At 41.3% G+C, this 20,756-nt stretch overlaps 1 protein-coding gene across 7 annotated transcripts in view; it reads right to left on the bottom strand.

Moving 5' to 3' along the window:
• The window catches only part of tdrd9 (tudor domain containing 9), a 131,659-nt gene that overhangs the window by 88,387 nt on the left and 22,516 nt on the right, over positions 1-20,756 (bottom strand). For all 7 annotated transcript variants that reach the window (XM_080202593.1, XM_080202592.1, XM_080202594.1 and 4 more), the window contains exons 2-3: positions 13,876-13,976; positions 5,742-5,902 (exon numbers count right to left, since the gene is read on the bottom strand). In XM_080202593.1, the coding sequence (XP_080058719.1) occupies positions 5,742-5,902; positions 13,876-13,957 (243 nt within the window). In that variant the 5' untranslated portion in view covers positions 13,958-13,976. The remainder of the gene's footprint in view (positions 1-5,741; positions 5,903-13,875; positions 13,977-20,756) is intronic.

The raw sequence follows: 20,756 nt of genomic DNA, 5'->3' as shown, positions 1-20,756 counted from the left end.
CCATCTGCCAGGTCCTCGCCCACTCGCTCAGCCTATCTAGATCCCTCTGCAGACTTTCCACACCCTCTGCACAATTTGCTTTTCCACTCATCTTTTTGTGTCATCAGCAAATTTCGACACCCTACACTCAGCCCCCTCCTCCAGATCATCTATATAAATGGTAAACAGTTGAGGCCCCAGCACCGATCCCTGCGGCACTCCACTAGTCACCAACCGCCAATCAGAATAGCACCCATTGATACCAACACTCTGCCTCCTAATTTACTGTCAAAAATATATTAAAACACTTGATGTAAGCCATCCACAACTCGGCTTCCTCGACAAATGTGCCTAATTTGCCAAATTTTCCTGCCAGTTTTCCTTGCCACTGGCACGGGTTTTCCTGCCCAAAACTACCCGCAGTCTCATGCCTCCTGCACTCCCTTCACCATGAGTGCTCGGTACTCCCGACGCCAGTGTGCCTTCCAATCACCCTGTGACAACCAATTCCAGCGACAATTGTGGAGACAGAATCATGCAACTGTTGACACACCCGAGTCCATTCAATTTGGTGCTTCCCATGAGATCCCAACCCCCTTGTAATCTTACCCATCCTCCGAGGTTTTTATTTTTCAATCTGCAATGTGTACGTCAGCAGATAGTCCACAGTGAAAGTCATGATTCATTAGTCACTCTAACTTTGTCACCAATATTGTGTACTCTGCTACTGGGAGTTTATCCCAAGAACTGACTCCACAGGCAAATGCTGGGGAAACACCGGTATTTGTTTGCAGGTCTCAATTGCTCCATACTCCACCCAGAGCAGACCCTAATGAATCTCCAGACATCCAGGATCACGAGTTATTCCCTTAAAGAGGCTATACCCCCAACATCAGAACATGCATGGCACCCAACCTCAAATGGCTAAGCAGAAAAAGACATCCAGACTTTCAAATCACTAATAAAAAACCATCCTAGCCCACCATTATGGTTGAAGCTCGCCAGATCCCTGCTCACTTACAAGATAAGACCACATTACTACAGGAGTGTCCACTGCTGAGCTACGAATGAGACGGTGCCACCAGACAAGACTTGACCTAGTATTTTTAAGTTTAGTGGGGAATATCAAAATGAAGCAAGATATACAAGAGGGAATTCAAATACTGTTAAGGGCGGTAAGTTATTCAAGGCAGATTACTTAGTATTCATTAGGAACTTTAAATTTGGTCCAGCCTGGGTCCCTGGGAAAATCATAACAAAAACAAGCCCAGTTCTATCTAACTGACATTAAAGAAAGGAAAGTAATCAAACGTAGATCAGAGAAGAAAATGACAAACTAATATGATACTAGGAAAGAATGATAATGCAGACACATTATCCAGCTGCTCCTTCCAGAGGGGCCTCTGCCCATCCGCTCCGTCCCAAGGGACCTCTGCTTCCATTCTCCAGACAGTCCACTCCTCAGCCATTCCTCCTGTGGTTTACATCGCAATAGACATAAAAAACATCTAAAATAATACCCAAACCATAAGTGTGGGAAATGCTCAGCAGTCAACTTTGGAGAGATAAATGGAGTTGATATTTCAGGTCAATTCTCTCTTGTCAGAACAGTATGTCAACTTTTGACTAGGCACTTCTGGAGTCAGTTTAACAATTTCAGATCATAACCTTTATCTCCCATTTTGTTTTGGGAGTACTTTGTATTTTTGAATAACAGGTTATGGTGATGATTTTGCCTGCCCATTTATACTTTCTTGAGAACCTTTTCTTAAAAAAAAACTTGTATGTCCCATTACCATCTCCTTTTGCCTCACTTTTGTCATATAATCTCTCCTGCCTTCCACCCAATCACAGATTCCTTTCAAACTTTGCTCCAATTCCATGCCTTAGTACTTTCTTAACACTCGTTACCTTTTAACTTCTTCCAGTCTAGCAAGAGATTGCCAAAGTGAAACAACAACTTTTCCACACTCACTAATCTACTGAAAATATTTTGTTAGCCATGGATCTGTTAGTCGGGGTGGGTGGGGCGGGGGGGTTCAGTTAGCTCAGGTGGCTGGCCAGCTGGTTCATGATATAGAGTGACACCAACAGCACAAGTTCAATTCCTGTACTAGCTGAGATTATTCAACCTTCCTTCTCACCTGAAGAATGGTGATCCTCAAGATAAATCACCACCAGTCAGCTCTCTCTCAAAGGGGAGAGCAGCCTATCATCATCTGGGACAGCGGTGACTTTACCTTTACTTAGTCAGTTAGAGGTTCAATGCCCACTCAATTTTTAATACTTTATTCCAATTCAATCCAATCAAACCAATCCAGAGTCCCAACAAGTTGAGACATTCTCAATCCAAGCTGACAAGACAGGGCTCTCACCTCCTGTCTTGGGCTTGATCTACATGATCCAAGCTGATTGGAGTAGGTATAGCTCCTCCTTCAAAGTTTGATCTCATTTGCATCTTAGCCAAAAGGCCGAGATGCCACTTTAAAAATGTGCTTCAAATGAAGCTGAAATGTAACCCAATGACTCCAACCAAGTACAGCATATCAACACTACACTTGATCCTAGCCAAAAGGCCGAGAAGGACCCATTCCAAGTGTTTTCTTCCCCAAAAATATACTTTATTCATAAAAATCTCAAATAAACTATTGCAAATGTACAGGGCTTTGAACTGCAAACAATGCAGAATCAAGACATTCTTTCAGATCTGTACTAATTACAATGATTACATTTCAATACTTAAAACTATACACATGCCTCAATAAATTACTGTGCGCCGTTGTTGGTCAGATTGGCACACAGTTACGCAGGTCGAGGGTATTCTGTAGTTCCTGGGCCCTCGGTCTGCCTCCATTAAAAGGCCTTACAGTGTGGCCTTTCCCCATTGTGCCTTTGCGGCAGCTGCCCCAAGCTTCAGCGGGTCCCTCAGCACGTAGTCCTGGACCTTGGAACATGCCAGTCTGCAACACTCGGTCGAGAGCAGTTCTTTCAGCTGGAAGATCAGCAAGTTTCGGGCGGGCCAAAGTGCGTCCTTCACCGAGTTGATGACCTTCCAGCAGCAGTCGATATTTGTCTCGGTGTGCGTCCCCGGAAACAGCCCATAGAGCACAGAGTCCTGCGTCACCAAGCTGCTCGGGACGAACCTCGACAAATACCACTGCATCTCACTCCAGACCTTCTTTGCAAAGGCACATTCCACAAAGAGGTGTGCAACTGTCTCATCAGCCCCGCAGCCGCTGCAAGGGCAGCGTGCGGTGATGTTGAGACCTCGAGCGTGCATAAAGGATCTGATGGGGAGTGCCCTTCTCACCACCAGCCAAGCCAGATCTTGGTGCTTGTTTGTCAGTCTGGTGACGAGGCGTTCTGCCAGATGACACTGACAGTCTGCTCAGGGAACCATCCAACAGGATCCGCCGTCTCCTTTTCTCTCAGGACCCCAAGGACGTTACGCACTGACCACTGTTTGATTGCCACGTGGTCAAAAGGTGTGTTTGCGGAAAAATTTCTCCACGAAGGACAGGTGCTGCAGTACGGTCCAACTACTCGGAGCGTTCCACGGCAGTGTGGCCAGACTCATCCTTCGCAACAATCGGGACAGGCAGAACCTCAAAAAATAGTGGTACTTGCTGTTAGTGTACCGAGGATCTACGCACAGATTGACGCAGCCACACACAAAGGTGGCCATCAGGATGAGGGCAGCATTGGGAAGTGTTTTTTTTCCAAAGATATACTTTATTCATAAAAATCTCAAGTAATCTATTGCAAATGTACAGGGCTTTGAGCAGTAAAACAATGTGGAATCAAAACATTTTTACAGATCTGTCCAAATTACAGTGACTACATTTCAATACTTAAAAACTATATCCGTGTCTCAATATTTACAGATTTGTGCTAATTACAATGATTACATTTCAATACTTAAAACTATATACATGCCTCAAAAAATTACTGTGTGCCGTTAGTGCTCAGGTTGGCACACAGCTCCGCAGGTCGAGTGTGTTCTGCAGTTCCTGGGCCCTCGGTCTGCCTCCGTTAAAAGGCCTTACAGTGTGGCCTTTCCCCATTGTGCCTTTGCGGCGGCTGCCCCAAGCTTCAGCCCGTCCATCAGCACGTAGTCCTGGACCTTGGAACGTGCCAGTCTGCAACACTCGGTCGAGGACAGTTCTTTCAGCTGGAAGATCAGCAAGTTTCGGGCGGACCAAAGTGCGTCCTTCACCGGGTTGATGACCTTCCAGCAGCAGTTGATATTTGTCTCGGTGTGCGTCCCCGGAAACAGCCCATAGAGCACAGAGTCCTGCGTCACGGAGCTGCTTGGGACGAACCTCGACAAATACCACTGCATCTCACTCCAGACCTTCTTTGCAAAGGCACATTCCACAAGGAGGTGTGCAACCGTCTCGTCAGCCCCGCAGCCGCTTCGAGGGCAGCGTGCGGTGATGTTGAGACCTCGAGCGTGCATAAAGGATGTGACGGGGAGTGCCCTTCTCACCACCAGCCAAGCCAGATCTTGGTGCTTGTTTGTCAGTTCTGGTGATGAGACATTCTGCCAAATGACACTGATAGTCTGCTCAGGGAACCATCCGACAGGATCCGCCGTCTCCTTTTCTCTCAGGGCCCCAAGGATGTTACATGCTGACCACTGCTTAATCGCCGTGTGGTCAAAGGTGTGTTTGCGGAAAAATTTCTCCACGAAGGACAGGTGCTGCGGTACGGTCCAACTACTCAGAGCGTTCCGCGGCAGTGTGGTCAGACCCATCCTTCGCAACACTCGGAACAGGTAGAACCTCAAAAAAATAGTGGTACTTGCTGTTGGTGTACCGAGGATCTATGCACAGCTTGATGCAGCTGCACACATTGGGAAGTGTTTTTTTTCCAAAAATATACTTTATTCATAAAAATCTCGAGTAATCTATTGCAAATGTACAGGGCTTTGAGCAGCAAAACAATGTGGAATCAAAACATTTTTACAGATCTGTCCAAATTACAGTGACTACGTTTCAATACTTAAAAACTATATCCGTGTCTCAATATTTACATATTTGTGCTAATTATAATGACTACATTTCAATACTTAAAACTATATACATGCCTCAGTAAATTACTGTGTGCCGTTAGTGCTCAGATTGGCACACAGTTATGCAGGTCGAGGGTATTCCGCAGTTCCTGGGCCCTTGAGCATTAGAATCAAGGCTGACACTTCAGTGTAGTACTGAGGGGCTGCTGCAAAGTCGAAGGTACTGCCTTTCAGATGTGCCATTATACTGAGACTACCTCTACCCTCCTGAGTGGATGTAAAAAAACCCACTACTTTGAAGGGCATTATCCCAGTATCTGGGCCAACAATTAGCCCTGAACCAACACCAAAAGGAAATAAATCATTTGGTCGATATCACATTTATAATTGTGGGAGGTGTGCTGCATGCAAATTGGCTGTTGCATTTCCTTCGTTAAAACAGGGTCGACACTTCAAAAAAGTATTTCATTGGCTGTGAAGAACTTTAGACATCCAGTGTCACGCAATGTGCTACCTAAATACAAGTCTCTATTTAAATTCTGCACTCAGTATTTTGCTTTGGTACCCATTCAATTATTTTGTGATCAGAATACTCAGTACTGAGAGAAGGTGCTATAGAAAAGATGTATGAAGTTCATGGTCTTGTGAGAAATGTAGCTCACAAGCATGGCTCGTTTGCAATTATTCCTGATCGTTCAACATTTCCTTACGGCTCAAGTAATTAGCAAAAACTGAAGAGCCTCCCTACCTGTTCCTTATATTTAGTAATAGGCAGTTCCGGATATCTGTAGTCTGCTACTTCTATATTAGTTATTGTCTTTAAAGTGGAAAGAATAGGTCTTGATGTCCGAAGGGAAATGTTGGGCTGGTCTTCATCATCAATCTTTTCCAACAAACAGCTGTCTGCATCTGGAAAACATTCAAAGGCTGATGAAAAACCTATTTTTCAAAGCAATTTGCTTCTACTTGAAGAAAATTATACTTTAATCTATCAAACTGAAAATATCAAAACTTCAACATGTTGTATATTTAAGTGGTTGCATGACTGTTTGAAGAGCCAGTCATACAATCTGATGGTAATATCATTGGGATGTTTCACAGGCTCCTGCCTTAATTTCATTTTCTACTCTGTGCAGGCAACAGCTCCCACAAAAACCTGTTTTATTTTGAAGCTATATGTGCAAACCACATCTTTTTATTTTTGTTCAAAAGCCACAACTCCTGACATACATTACAAAAATGATTAAAATATTGCAAATTTAGCACTTACATAATTTATAACCGCCATACCATTGCTCACCAAGAATTTAACTTATAAATAATTAGAAATATAAACTATAACAGCAACTAGTCATTATAGACAAGCCCACAAAGAATTAATCTCAGACAAACTTCCATTATTTACATAATTCAATTCTGCACACAGAGGTAGCTTTTCAACTTAGCATCCGGGTAAAAAAAAAACTGGCATTGTTAATCAGTTGCCCAATAACTAATCATTAATCATAATATTTCAGATGCTTTGTCTGAATTTTAATCCACTTTCTCAAGCTTTGCTGTTCTTGGAGTCTAATCTTTATGATGTGCATTTAATTTACCATTTTTACACATCAATGGCAATATAATCCCAAAACTCAAAAGTGGGATTGTCTTTGGAAGTATGGCTTTAATAATACATGCATAAGAAAATCAAAGCATCTGAATCGCAACAAGCCCTCCATACAATTTATTTTCTTGTACCAGATTTACAGAATACATGCAATGCCAATATGTGGATTTCTATTTAATCGTGATAAAAGGCAAGATAAGTGGAGCACAAGCGAGCAGGAGAGCACCCCGATCTGGAGGGGCACATGAAATTGTGACATCTACAAATTTTTTTTAAAATGTTGGGCATCAAAATGACACAAGTTCACTCATTGATGCATCTTTGTTAAACATTTTTATTGAAGGATTTCCATTTTACAGTTCACCACATGTAGTAACCAAACTTAAAATCCAGCACAACACAATAATCATTCAACACACACAAATAGAAAAGACCAGCAAATACTAACCTAATTGGTTTGCATGATCAAATGTACTTTGTAATCAGTGCCTCCTTTCACATGGATAACAAAAGGATATTACAAAAAGCGGAGGATATCAGCATAACCGGATAACATGAGAAAGCCAATGTTGCACACCCATGCTTACAGAATAACAAAGATAGAGCTACACAACATACAGGATCCTTATGAAGTCATATACAACCAAACAGGACCTGATTCAATACCCCAAGACCCCCTACTGTCTCTAGATACCATCAGGTTTTACCATCAACAGGATTTCACCCATTACCCCTCAAAAAGATGCTAACAACAGGATGATTTGCTCACAGTTCATTTCAGGAGCCAAATTATCAAGTAACCGTCATCACTATTCATGCAGCCAAAAATATATGAAAAACCTACCCAAGAAAAGAGGATAATCACAGACATACCGAACAGGCTCGGGTGTAGATCAGTAAATATTTCCTCCAAAGCTAGCTATGGTGGAGGCGCCAACGATAATCTAGTTTTTCCCCCAGGATAAATATCTATCTGCGCCCTAATGGAAGGCTATCATGGATTCTTTAATCTCTAAATAATGAACGTACAAAGAAAAATGCAACACCCACTATGGAGAACTTGAGGCCATACCACCAACCCCCCACCAAGATGCCATACTGCCACCTTGCTGTGGCGCTACACAATTTATCCATAAACAAAACAAACTGTACATAAAGAAATACTTCAATTAAAAAGCAAGGATTACAAATCAAAAATAAACTGGGTAACTATAGTACAACCCTAATGTCATACAACCAACCCAACACTCTCCACAGTGGAATCTAAGAGACTCATCATCAGTCCACGGACAGGAAAATTGCAAAAACTGAATCTCAAGGATTTGTGTTTAATAACAGAGCAAAAGCAAAGTGGGCACGACCTCCTTTACCACCCTGCTCCTCCAGTACCACACAAGGCAAAACCTGAATGCAAACAGTTTCACACTTTAAACCAAGGTCTCCCTCATCCCTCCACCAGAAAATACCAGTGGATAAATTCCATCACAAAAAAATAGCTGCCTCTGGTTTTCAAAGGACAACAGCATAAGCAGGATAACAGGTGACATACATCTGTGCTTGTACATCATACATCCTTGTCAGGATAAAAGACAACAGCTGGAATTCTCCAATCTTGCCCATGGCTGGGATTCTCAATTCCATTTGCCAAATTCTTCATTCTCACCGGCAGGGCATCCAACATCAGAGAATTCTGGCCACCATCATAAAACCAAGGGTACAATCACAAGGGGAAAAAAGTTCAGAATTAATGACAAATTATCAGTGGAACTTGGAAAGACCATAGTGTAACAAGATTGTCAAGCAACCCCAAGGATCCCTCCAAAGATTTACTGAAGCTTCTGCACCTCCACCATGTTGTCGCCCAGAAGTTCCAGCAAAGAGAATTCTAGGCCCCCAAAAGGCAGTGAGGTCTCACCACATCCAGCCACCTCCGGCCCTTCTCAATGAACACCAGAGTCAACACAACAAGGCCAACAATTGGGATCTTTAACCAACCTCAGGACGGATACAACAGGCCCATCAAACCTAATCCACTCAGTCCTCAATGCGAGGTTAGGAAACTAGTGGCGGCCAGTTCTTTAAATTCAGCCAGGAGCTCATCCTCAGCTCCTCTATGACAACCCAGGGCACAGACACATCTTCTCCAGCCCATCTCCTCGAATCAACCAGGATATCTGACGCACCATACAGCAGAATTTCCAAAGACTGAAAGTGAACTTCCACAGAGGAAGCTGCACACTTGATTGACAGGAACCCTATCCCCATTTCACTTTTTTTTTTAAAAATGGACAATTTGCAGTCAATGTGAGCAACTAGGTGCTTGTTTCTCTGTGTTAGCTTAGCTCCATTCAGTTACAAGTTTCCTGCTAATCAACCTAATCAAACCTGACTCTGAAAACCCAAGGGGAAAACACTAAAAATAACTAAACTGCATTAGCCCAGATTAAAACAAACACTCCAACAATTAGGATCAATTGTGCTTCTGCATGCTCAGCACGTAGGCTGCAAGTTGTAGACAAAACAGCAACGGATACTTCTAAATAAAATTCTGCACAAGAAACATGAAAAAGAAAAATGGATCTATGGTTTGGGGGGGGGGTGTGTGTGTGTGTGTGTGTGTGTGTGTGTGTGTGTGTGTGTGTGTGTGTGTGTCTGTCTGTCTCCACATGATAGGCCGGGAGTGGCTTTGTTTTTGTCAGCTTAGGCGCTACCTACCTTTTAATCCTTTTATTTATACTGGCGCACAACCCAATATTATTTAAGTGTATACTCCATGCTATGTTTCTGGAAGATCGTGGTTTAATATTTGGTGACAGGGAGCTGAGTTGAGTCAAGAAAATCCTTGTTTGATTGTGGTGGTCAGAGGTGGCCAGGTTGGGACCTTGTTCGCCATGGCAGATTTCGCTGGTAAGCAAGCTCATGCTCTTTTGTGACGTTATAGGCGTCAAGATGATGACTGTCATTGTGACAAAACTACATCTTTAAGAAATGTATTTGTGTCATGTTTCTTGTGCAGAATTCTGTTTAGAAGTCAGTTCATGTTGATTGCACTGGAAGGGGTGTCGAAGAGATTCACCAGGATGCTGCCTGGGATGGAACATTTAAGTTAAGAGAGGTTGTGTAGGCTTGGCAAAACAGCAAGGGGTGACCTGATCGAGGTCTACAAGATTATAAGAGACATGGACAGAGTGGATGAGGAGCAGCAGTTCATCTTAGCTGAAGGGTCAATCACAAGGAGACACAGGTTCAAAGTGAGGAGCGAGAGGTTGGAGGGGTATGTAAGGAAAAGCTTTTTACTTAAGAGGGTGGTGACAGTCTGGAATACACACACTGAGGGCAGTGGAGGCAGGTTGTTTCACACTTTTTTAAAGTATCTAGATGAGCAGTTGATGCATAACATTCAGGGCTAAGGGCAAAATGGTGACAGACGGGATTAGGTAGGAGTTCAGGTTTTGCAATGTGTTGGTGTGGACCAGAAGACCTCTTACGTGCTGTATGATTCTATAATTCTATGAACCAAAGTTGAAAATCTATAGGAGAAATATTCATTTTTCAAGAAAGTCTAAGAAAAGGAAAGGCAGTAGAGAATGTACCTGGAAAGAAGCCACAAAAGGTCTACAAAAATCTACAAGTGGTACAAGAATAAGTCACATGACAGATGAGGTGGCAGTAACCACTGAATGACAAGGTTACATTGCCACTTTTCATTTTAAATGTAGGCACAGGAATTTGTAATGCAGAATATTAACAAAAGTATGACAACTAAGTAGTGAGGCACTTTAGGCAGGAAGTAGTTACAGATAGAAAATGTTTAAACACAGTCAAGATATAGAATCAAGTTCACAAATATCAAATTATTGTTGCTTTATCTTGATATATTTTCCAGCAATCATTTATCTTAACTTGGCAAACTGTGGCATCATGCTCAAAGGGAGTGGCGAACAGGTGGACATTCTATCAAGTAAATTAAGTTTTCTCTGCAAGTTTGGATCAGAGACAATTAATGCTATTAAGAATTAGGGAAAAATAAGATCAAAAAACTAAAATTGGGATAAAAGAAAATAAAAATGGCTGATATCAGAGATACAAGTTTGCATATCAGTATGTAGCCAGGCCAAATGGCATGCTGATAAAAGTGACTAACTGAGGAGTCAAGTGGCTCTATCCAAATATGGGCATAATAAGCTACAGGCTCAACAGCAGAAGATACTTAATTTTACTTAACTGAAGTAACAAGATCTTGTATGATGAGAAGGACACCAGGCAATAACCTGAGTAACTGGAATAATGAGATCGTGTCTGCGGAAATAGGATTTGGTGGCTTGCTACATGTAAGAACGTAGGTACCAAGTTACAGACCTCCTTGAGAATTAAGATGCAAATATACTAGCAAACAGAACATGGTAGCAACAACAAGGAACAACCATCACAAGAAGAAGAAAGAGGAACTTGAAGCCCCAAACAGAACATGGTAGCAACAACAAGGAACAACCATCACAAGAAAAAAAGAGGAACTTGAAGCCCTGAAGACCATGAGCTTGGAGCCCAGAGACTGCAGCAGATAGTCAACCCCCATTAAGGTCTGGCTAGCGTGACTTGGGCTTGATTCACTGATCTTAAGATAAATATTGCTTATTTTAGAGAATAGATCATAGTACTTTAGAACAGATGATAGTCACTTGTGTTTTTATTGAACAAATTTGGAGCTTGAGAGTTTTCCACCAAATAGGTCGAGGAACAATTGCTTACCTAGATGACCGGAGAAAACAGCAGGGGTGTAGAAGAGTTAACTTCAAAGTGGAGAGATAAAGAAAGTGACACCAATCTGCTAAAAGCTAAAGGGTGGATAACATCAAAGGGAAAGAACAATATATCCATAATGCAATGATGGGGAAGAGCAACGCAGTCACACAACGGCAGCTCCATCACTGCCACACCCAACTGCAAAAACAGTCTCCCAAAAGCAGATTTCACCTTCACAGAAACCGAAGATGGTTTCCCTAAACTTGGCCACAAAGTGTGCATTCTTTGCTGGATTTAATATACAGTTGAATAAGATTAGATATTGTTTGAGTACAAAGAGATGCTTCAGAGTTCAGAGAACATAGGTGGTTGGGAACTAAGGGGCAATCTCACATAATATTGTGTGTATAGCCATCAGTGTACTTGCATGTTATGGTGTACTAGAATCTCTGGTGCTTTTTTTTCCTTTTACGTGAATAACTACTGTGTGTGTGTAAATACTTAATAAAGACTGAACTATTGCTCCCTGGTTCAGATATTTTCCTCTCACTATACCATATTTAAAGTATACACCATTAAGAACCAGTGTTTCAAGTTACCCTCAGGGATTTTGGAATATTCTCACATTTAACATTAGTCCATAACAATTCTTATTTGCAGGTAATTCTTGATCTTGGTTGAGGTATGCATCAATGTTCATCCCATCAATGAAAAAACCATTCTTGAACTTTCATTAGAAATATTGTTGCTGCTATATCAATGCTCAGCAATTTCATAACTACATGCTGCAATCTATGATTCTGTATGAAGAATCACCTGCATCAACTATTCTGGTAGACATAACAGATTTACAATAATATCATCAACTTGAAATGCAGTTCAACTGCAATTTCTGATACATCATAGAAGTCCTGTCAATTACACCAGGCTTCAAAATACATGGGAACAACCAAGCAAATCCAACCTAACAATCTCATAAATAGCCCCCAATGCCAGAGGCTACAAATTAAACATAATTTGAGGAAGGAGTGTTGGAGACAGAATCGGAGGAGCTGCTCCCCAAATCAGATTCTGTTTCTCCCATGTTGCTACTTCTGCTCCTCTAGTGATCCCCTCTTCCAGCTCTTATTTCCTGATCTTTTTCTTTTAATTGGTGGGTTGTCCAGTTTTCTTGGGCAGCAGCATGGCCTAGACGTTGGGCAGGATCCCAACCTGAGCTGTGGCAAGTCTTTCAGGCATCATGTTGAGAAAATGGTGGAAATGATGCAGGCCTTCTTTTCATCTTGGGTTGTGTTGCCAGCCAGTTCTAGGATCTCCATGCAAGCATGGGATGCAGCCTCAACACATTCAGCATAGTGGTCCTTGTGCGCCGTGCAGTAGTTGGTGGATGCGGCACTGGGCTGTTTCAATTGAAATAGGTTTGCACCTTGAAAGCAGCTGGAATTGGTGGGCAGCAGCCTCTGTGTGCAAGCAAGCCAATGTACATCACCCTCCCAGAGCGTTGCAGAGATATAGCGGAACAGTATCTCAGGCACAATCTTAAAATCTCATCCTGCCCAACTTTCAGCAAGGTGAGGTGGTACGATCCAGTAGAAGGCAGAAATCGAGAACAGCGCCCGGATTCTCACCTTCCCCAATCACACCGGAGGATCAGAGGCCACTGAAGCCCCAGGTGGTCGGGGCAGGGACGGAGTGTGCCCATGGGCCTTTGTCAGCCTGCCACTGCCCACCTGTCACCCTGGCAATGCCCACCAGGCACCCTAACTGCCATGGAAGTGCTAAGAGAGTGAGATGATCAGTGAGCAGGGGTGTCTGTAGATGGGGCAATTGGCTAAGGTGGTGATGTCTATGAGATAGGAGACTAGCACAGGGGCGATCAGCAGCATGGGGGTGATTGGTAGGTAAGGAGTGGTAGACTGGCAGAGGTAGACTCCCCACAGCATCCTGGCACTTTTTTGCACAAAGTGCCATAAGATTGATATTCATAGCTCACCCAAAAAACTAGTGTGATCCTCCCCTATTACCTCACTCTTTAAGCACTTTGAATTTTTTTTTTGCAAGAACGCACCCCTTGTCTTTGCTTTATTAAATTCAGTAACTTAATACATTGAACTGACATTTCTAAACCAGAATTGAGCTGCAAGTATGTTATTTATCTGCACGGTGATAAAACACTCATCTAAGTTGTAATCCGATTGAGCTGCATTGACAATTAAAATTCTCGATTAGACTACAAAACTGAATCTCACTCCTTATGTTAAACTTTCCTGTAGATTTTCTTTATAGCCTTGGAATTTCTGTTTCATTGTATCAGGTAGTTGGAATTTGAGATTCTGATCTTAGTTTATTATTGTAAATTGTATTTAGAATCCAAATTGGAGAGAAAACACTAAATGAAGCAAGAATCCAATTCTGAATTCAAACATGAAAATAACGCAAAAACCAAAATGTTGAATGTGAAACTCTTAATCTTTAACAAGAGCCCTTGAAAAAACACTGACCCAACATATGCAATTGATTTCTACTGTACCTGTTTGAGGAAAGGGCTCTCTGAGAGAGGTTAATTGATCCTTTACATCTCGAGAGATGTTTACATGTTCAACTTTGGTCATCTGCTCATCTAATTCACACCTGAAACAATAAAAAGATTACTAGTACTGAATATCTTCTTCCAACCGTGAACTTTGCAATTTTTAGTTCAAACTTCGAGATTCCAAAATTTCTAAACATCACTGATTATTGCATGTAAGCACATTGCAGAACATACATGACTTTGTTCTATATTTTTATTGGTAACTAGTCTCGATTGCATCCCACCTTCCAAAGTTCAACTTAAGTGTTTTAAAAGATGCCACACCTGTATTGCTTTGAGGGAAAAGGTGACTGGTAAAAATATTTCAGCATTTATCAGAATCATATTTGGCTATAAGAAACAAAGATTTCAGTTTAAAAGCAGATAGACAAAAGCAATCAGGAAAAGATAAATTCCCAAGTTACCATCCTTTTTTTTAAAACCTTAATCAGTGGTACCAGCATATACCATGAAATCTGTTTGCCCTTCCCCACCAGAATGCCTTGCAGCCACTGACATCACTAACCATGGAGGCAACATACCATCCTGGGGTCACTTTTGCAGCCACTGAAATGCTTGCCTGCTCCCCTTACAATTTAAATCCCTACCATTATAGCCCTTCCATTTTTCCTCCTCTCTTCTTGTGTAGCAGACCCATCCACATTGTCATCAAGTTGGCTGCCTCTGCTTTCCTCTGCACAGCGATCTCCCTGAACAGGGTCCAAAACATATACCTGTTAGAAAGGGGATAGCCACAGGGGACTAGTGCACTACCCACCTTCCTCTACAGTCAGATGGTCACTCATCTCCTTTCTGCTTGTTCAACTTTCATCTGTAATCAGTTCACTGAATGTTGTCCATCACTTGTTCCAGCTCCAAAATGTGGATAGCCAGTAGCTGCAGTTTGACACATTTCCTGTACATGTGCCCACCAGGGACAACTGAAGCTTCCAAGACTTGCCACATAGCACAGGTGCAATCTCTCCTGCCATGACTGCCCTTAAGCTCCTTATTGACTCAATTATTTAAACAAAAAATTATGCTTACGTAAGAATATTCTTACCTTCCCTCCCTTAAGCCAACTTTGCTTCCCTTACCCTACTTTGCTCACTTATATTCCTTTATTATAACAGTCTTCATTTTCACTGTGTTGCTTCTCAGGTAATCTCTTCTTCCAAAAGTGACTGTTGGCAAACTTCTCCCAAGACTTGAAGGTAATATCAAAACTAAGTGAAGCCATCTGCGTCCTTTAGTGCTTCCTTCGACTGCCATAAGAGCACATCCTAGACTCAAGCTCTCCACTGAAGATTTGGTTTGACAAAATAAGTGTCAAGCATTCTGGAGACATGCCCAATTCAACTCAACTGTGACGAGTTACATGGAGTGTATAATATTCTTGTCAGACTAATACAAAATATTGAGTCTACAGATGTAAAGGAAACAGAAGCTTTACTGGAACATATTTGATTGCTGTAGCTTACATCTTCACAAGGCTGTACGGCGGGGGGGACAAAAATCATGTGAAGTTGCATTCCTTCCTGTGATGTAAAAATTAAGCAATTAGCAAATTAGATGGAGGCTGAGGGGAGACCTGATAGAGGTCTACAAAATTGTATGAGAGGCAAAGATTGGGTGGATAGAGGCTTTTTCCCCAGGATGAAAGCATCAATTACATGGAGGCACAGGTTCAAGGTGAGATGGGGAGCAGGGAAATGTGCAGGGCAAGTTTTTCAAATAAAGTGGTAGATGCCTGAAATGCATTACCAGAGGAGATGGTGGAAGCAGGCACATTAGCAATATTTAAGAGGCATCTGGATGGATCTATGAATAGGGAGGGAATAGAAGGATCCAGACCAAATAAGGGCAGAAGGTTTTTTCTTAGTTCAGTGATGGCATCATGATCGGCACAGGTTTGGAGGGTCAAAGGGCCTGTTCCTGGGTGTATTTTTCTTCATTCATTGTTCCTAAACAATTAGAATACCATTAATAAGCCAATATCCAATGTAACATATTACACCACAGAGGGGGATTCTCCAAGTCCGCTAGCTCCCAGTGGGAATCATATTGGCACGAAGAATCAGTAGAAAAACAGATTTTGCACCGAATCCACATCGGTCCTGACCAGATTCCCAGCCAGAGCAGGCTGGAACCCGATAAACATTCAAATGGCCTGTTCAGCATGTCACTGAAGCCCAATTCAAGATGTTCCTCTCAAGATGCTCCTGCCACTCCTAGCAGGAGTTATGCAAATGAAACTGGCACAGGTCCTGGAAAGCAAGGTTCCGGCACTGTGAGCACCAACAGGCAGGGACAAAGAGGTGAGTCACCATCTTAAAAGTTATACAGGGATGTACAGGGTAGGTCTTGCAAAGCACCTGAAGGTAGGGGTGTCCGTGCCTGTAGCAAGGGAGTTACCTCAAGAATTCCTCCTTGGTTATTCCACAGATCAGGAATGGCCAGCTGTGGAGGAAGTGTTGAGAATAATCACTAAGATGCCACTCTTGGGCAACTGACCTGTCATTATGTTGCTTCTTGTCAGTTTCATGTCTCAGCTATGATGTGATGTGATAATGCCATGCACTAGAACCTGTGATAATACCATGCATCCTGTCCAACTGTAAGTCTGCACTACATTCTGGACTTGCCTATGGTTCAGTCAACAATCCAGATTTGTTGGCACACTTCCATGAGCTTCTATTCATGGTCGGTTAGGCTCAGTAGGGATTTTGCCCTTTCAAGATTTATGCATAAACCCTCTCATTACCCAATCACAGCTGCAGACTTGGTGAAGAAAGGGGTGAGCCAAGACAAGCTTCCTGGTGATCACATTAAATCAGTATCAGCTGAAATAGTATTCTGCTAGGCAACCCAGGTGACAGGGAAATTCCTTGTTGTGTCAATCACTCAAGGCCCCATTAAGAATCTCACTCTGTCTCAGTCCTACAGCTGTTCAAACTGGCCATATCTACAAACCAGTGGATAGGATTTTTAAACTCATCTCAAAGGTGTGCAGGTCCTTCCACTTTCCACTACATTCCCAAGGAGGGCGGGCTCTTGGGCAAAACAGTTTCCATGCCTCTGTTTTGCTTTGATAAACTAATTAGTCAGCTTGAGCTGGTAATAGATATTCTTCCTTTCTCAGCTGCTTTCTATAGCAGCTTTTCTTTTCTTTGTTTGACATACTCTACTGAATTAGCCCCTTTTAAAGGTAGTACTCTCCATCATCTGAGATCAGATTGTTTCCTGACCTCAGCCTGTCTCTTTAGTTGCACTTTCTTTAGTAAAGTTCTTGACTGCAAGTGGTCAGAAAAGGCAACAAGCATTCAATTCTGTCTCTGATCAATTCATCTTTCAAGCAAGTCTTATACAGGTTCATTTATGATGACAGTAAGGCTTTCCCCTTGACACTATGTCTATTTGTTAAATTTAATCCCCTCTCAACAATGGTATACTCCCTCAGATTGAAGTATGTGTGAAACGCTTGAATAATTTGCCATATACTATTTCATTAATACCCTGCGTAACAAGAATATCATTTATGCAGTCATGCATCACATTCAACGGAGTATTTACTTGCTCACTGCTGACCTTACAAAGAGACTTCAACACAAATTTACTGAACCAGAACCCCTGATGTCTTCTCTATTATGTCCTTGTTTATTGAAGTGCCAAGTCACCTGCATTGGCACAGTTCAACTGCATAATTTCCTGTCATTATAACAATGAACTTGAAAAATTTCACAGAAAGAGCAAATCAAGATACTGTTGATCAATATTTATAGCATTGTCAAATTAGTCATAAATATAACAAAAGTGGTACAAATATTCTAATTCAATATTCTAAATACTTGTTTTCATATTTTCTTAGGAATAGAAAAAAGATTATATCTTACTCCATTTTTCAATACTAATGTTTTAAATAGTCCCATTTGAAGGAAAAATACTCTTTTCTTCTTTATTCTTTCATTCATTTAATGTTGCATCACTGGCATGGTCAGCATTTGCTGTCAATCACCAACTGCCCTTGAACAAAATGACTTGCTTTCCTTTCCAGAGGGCAGTTAAGAATCAACCACACTGCTACAGATCTAATGTCCCACGTAGGCTATACTAGGTGAGGACCTTTCCCTCAATGAACCAGATGGATTTTTACAATAACTGATGATAATTATCAAGATCGCTATTACTGAGCCTAGCTATATATTCCAAGTTTTTACTAATTAAATTTAAATTCCACTAGCTGCAGCAGAATTTGAACCCATGGATGTCTTATTGCAGCTGTACAGGACCTTGGTGAGACCACACCTGGAGTATTGTGCACGTATTTCTCTCCTGACCCAAAAAAAGGATGCCACAGCAAAGGTTTACCAGACTGATTTCTCGAATGGCAGAATTGTTACTTCAGAGAAATCGGGTCGACAAGGCCTATATTCAATGGCGTTTAGAAGAATGAATGGGGGTCTCAATGAAACATATAAAGGTCTGATTGGACTAGAGAGATTGGTTGCAGGGACCATTCTTCTTCTGGCTTGGGGGAGGAATCTGGAACAAGGGGTCACTATCTCTGGATCTGGGTAGGCCATTTAGGACTGAGAAGAGAACAAACTTCTTCACTCAGTGTGGTCAATTACGGAATTAATTCTCTACAATAGAAGGCTATGGAGTACGTACTGAAAATGCTGAAGAAATAGATATATTTTAGACTAATCATGCCAAGGGCAATGAGGAGAGAGTGGGAGCATTGCACTGAGATCAATCATCAGCCATGATCACATGAAATCAGGGAGCAGGTTCAAAGATCTGAATGACCTACTCGTGCTCCTATTTCAATGCTTTAATTACAAAGGAGAAATTTACAAATTTACAGAGAAATCGCAGGTCTGATATTTTTTCAGTTTCATGGCGCTGACAGTTTCACAATTTCTTTAAGACTAATGTTGGAAAAACACTTAAGACACTTCAGACAGCTGAAGGTCACAGCAATTCAGAGTATTTAAATCTTCTAGTTGCATTCAGGAACATTTTGTCCAACATTATCTAGGAATAGAAACATTCTCCTTATAGCTTTCTGTTTATTCACAACAGTGAGTTCTGCTAACCAGTCACAATTAGTGCTTAAGGGCACAATTACTAAATGTGATATAAAAACACTGCATACAACTTTGAATGAACATGCTTTCATTTGTTCCAAAACATTGTGCAGTTAAAATCAAAGAATATATTTTATGTAGGATGTAACAGTAATCAAAACGGCAGTGAATGGAAAATGTAAAACTCAAGTTGACTAAACAAGTCTGGGAAGTATATTTTTATAGTAAGTATGGATTCATTGCCAGTCCTTCATTTCTCTTTTGGTGTGCAAAAGGTTCAGGCCCACTTTATTAAAGGCTGCAAAGTTATAATATCTTTGAGGTACCCAGAATTCTACCCATATTATTCTATCTGAAATCATAACTCTTATTAATGATATTAAATTCATCAAGTTAAAAGAGGTAACAAAATAGAAGTTTGAAAATCAAAATTTAATTGCTACCATATACGGAAATTAGGTTACAAGAAAACAGACGCTTCCTCACAACTCCACAACAATAAAATCTACGTTACTAAACGTCAACAGGTTTATTTCGAAGCAAGAATACTCCTGTTCAACACAAAAAGAATTCATTTAATTCTAGGTGTAAGTAAGGGTGGCACAGCAGTTAACATTGCTATCGCTCAGCGCCAAGGACCCCGGTTCCATTCCCAGCTTGGGTTATTGTCCTGCATGTTCTCCCCATGTCTGCATGGGTTTCCTCCCACAGTCCGAAAGGCCAGTTGGTTAGGTGCATTGGCCTTGCTAAATTCTCCCTCACTGTACCCAAACAAGTACCTGCCGGTATGGCGACTGGGGAATTTTCACACTAACTTCATTGCAGCATTAATGGAAGCCTACTTGTGACATAATAAATCAACTTAAAACTGTGGTCTCACCAAGGCCCTGTACAGTTGCAGTAAGGCATCCTTGTTTCTGCATTCAAGTTCTCATTTCAGTTTACTAGCTACTTTATAGAATTGGCGAAACTATGTGAACTTATAAAATTCCATCTTGAAACCTGAACTAAAGCTGTTCTAATTCTACGATATTCAATTAAATATCCAGTTGTTGAAAAATAATTAGAAATTTTAGCTACATGCAAACAGGTTGGGGGCTAATACTTTATTGATATGACATTAGTAAGAAAACAATAAAGGAAAGAAAAAGTGTTATCCTCAGCCACATCTTTAAAAATAATGGTCAGATCAAGAGCAACCCCATTTACTAGAAGCCCGAGTTTGGGTTTTCTGCCCCAAGTCCAAGCTGGAGAAACAGAAAACATAGACACCTCAAAGAATTTTTTTTTTAAATTAGGGATTTTGAATCAGAAAATCCTGAGCTAGAAAAATGAAAGCCATCTCTTCCTGACTTGTGAATAGAATGAAGTGTGAAAAGTGAGGATGGAAAGAGCTGAACTATCATTTTAGGGTGTCAGCATAGACTTGATGCGTGAAATGACCATCTCCTGTACTGTAACCATTCGGGCAGCAACAACAGTAAACCGTGAGAAGATTATTTCAGGAAAGGAAGGGAGAGATTACAAATATGGAAAGCAGCATCACACATATATACAAGTAATGTTGCATAACAATCTATTAAAGTATTAATCATACTTAGCTGTGTTTAACCAATTATTCTATTGTGTTTGACCATCTTACTTTTCTTATCCACTTAAACTTACCAGTATCTCATCACTGAAAACTACTTTCACAATTATATAAAATTAATATACTTGTGCTACATTTTCCAGTTTGTTGCAAACATC

Source organism: Carcharhinus amblyrhynchos, chromosome 14, assembly GCF_965287045.1.
Source record: "Carcharhinus amblyrhynchos chromosome 14, sCarAmb.v2.hapA, whole genome shotgun sequence".
In the NCBI taxonomy this organism is placed as follows: domain Eukaryota; kingdom Metazoa; phylum Chordata; class Chondrichthyes; order Carcharhiniformes; family Carcharhinidae; genus Carcharhinus; species Carcharhinus amblyrhynchos.
This window is presented reverse-complemented; position numbering and strand designations above follow the sequence as displayed.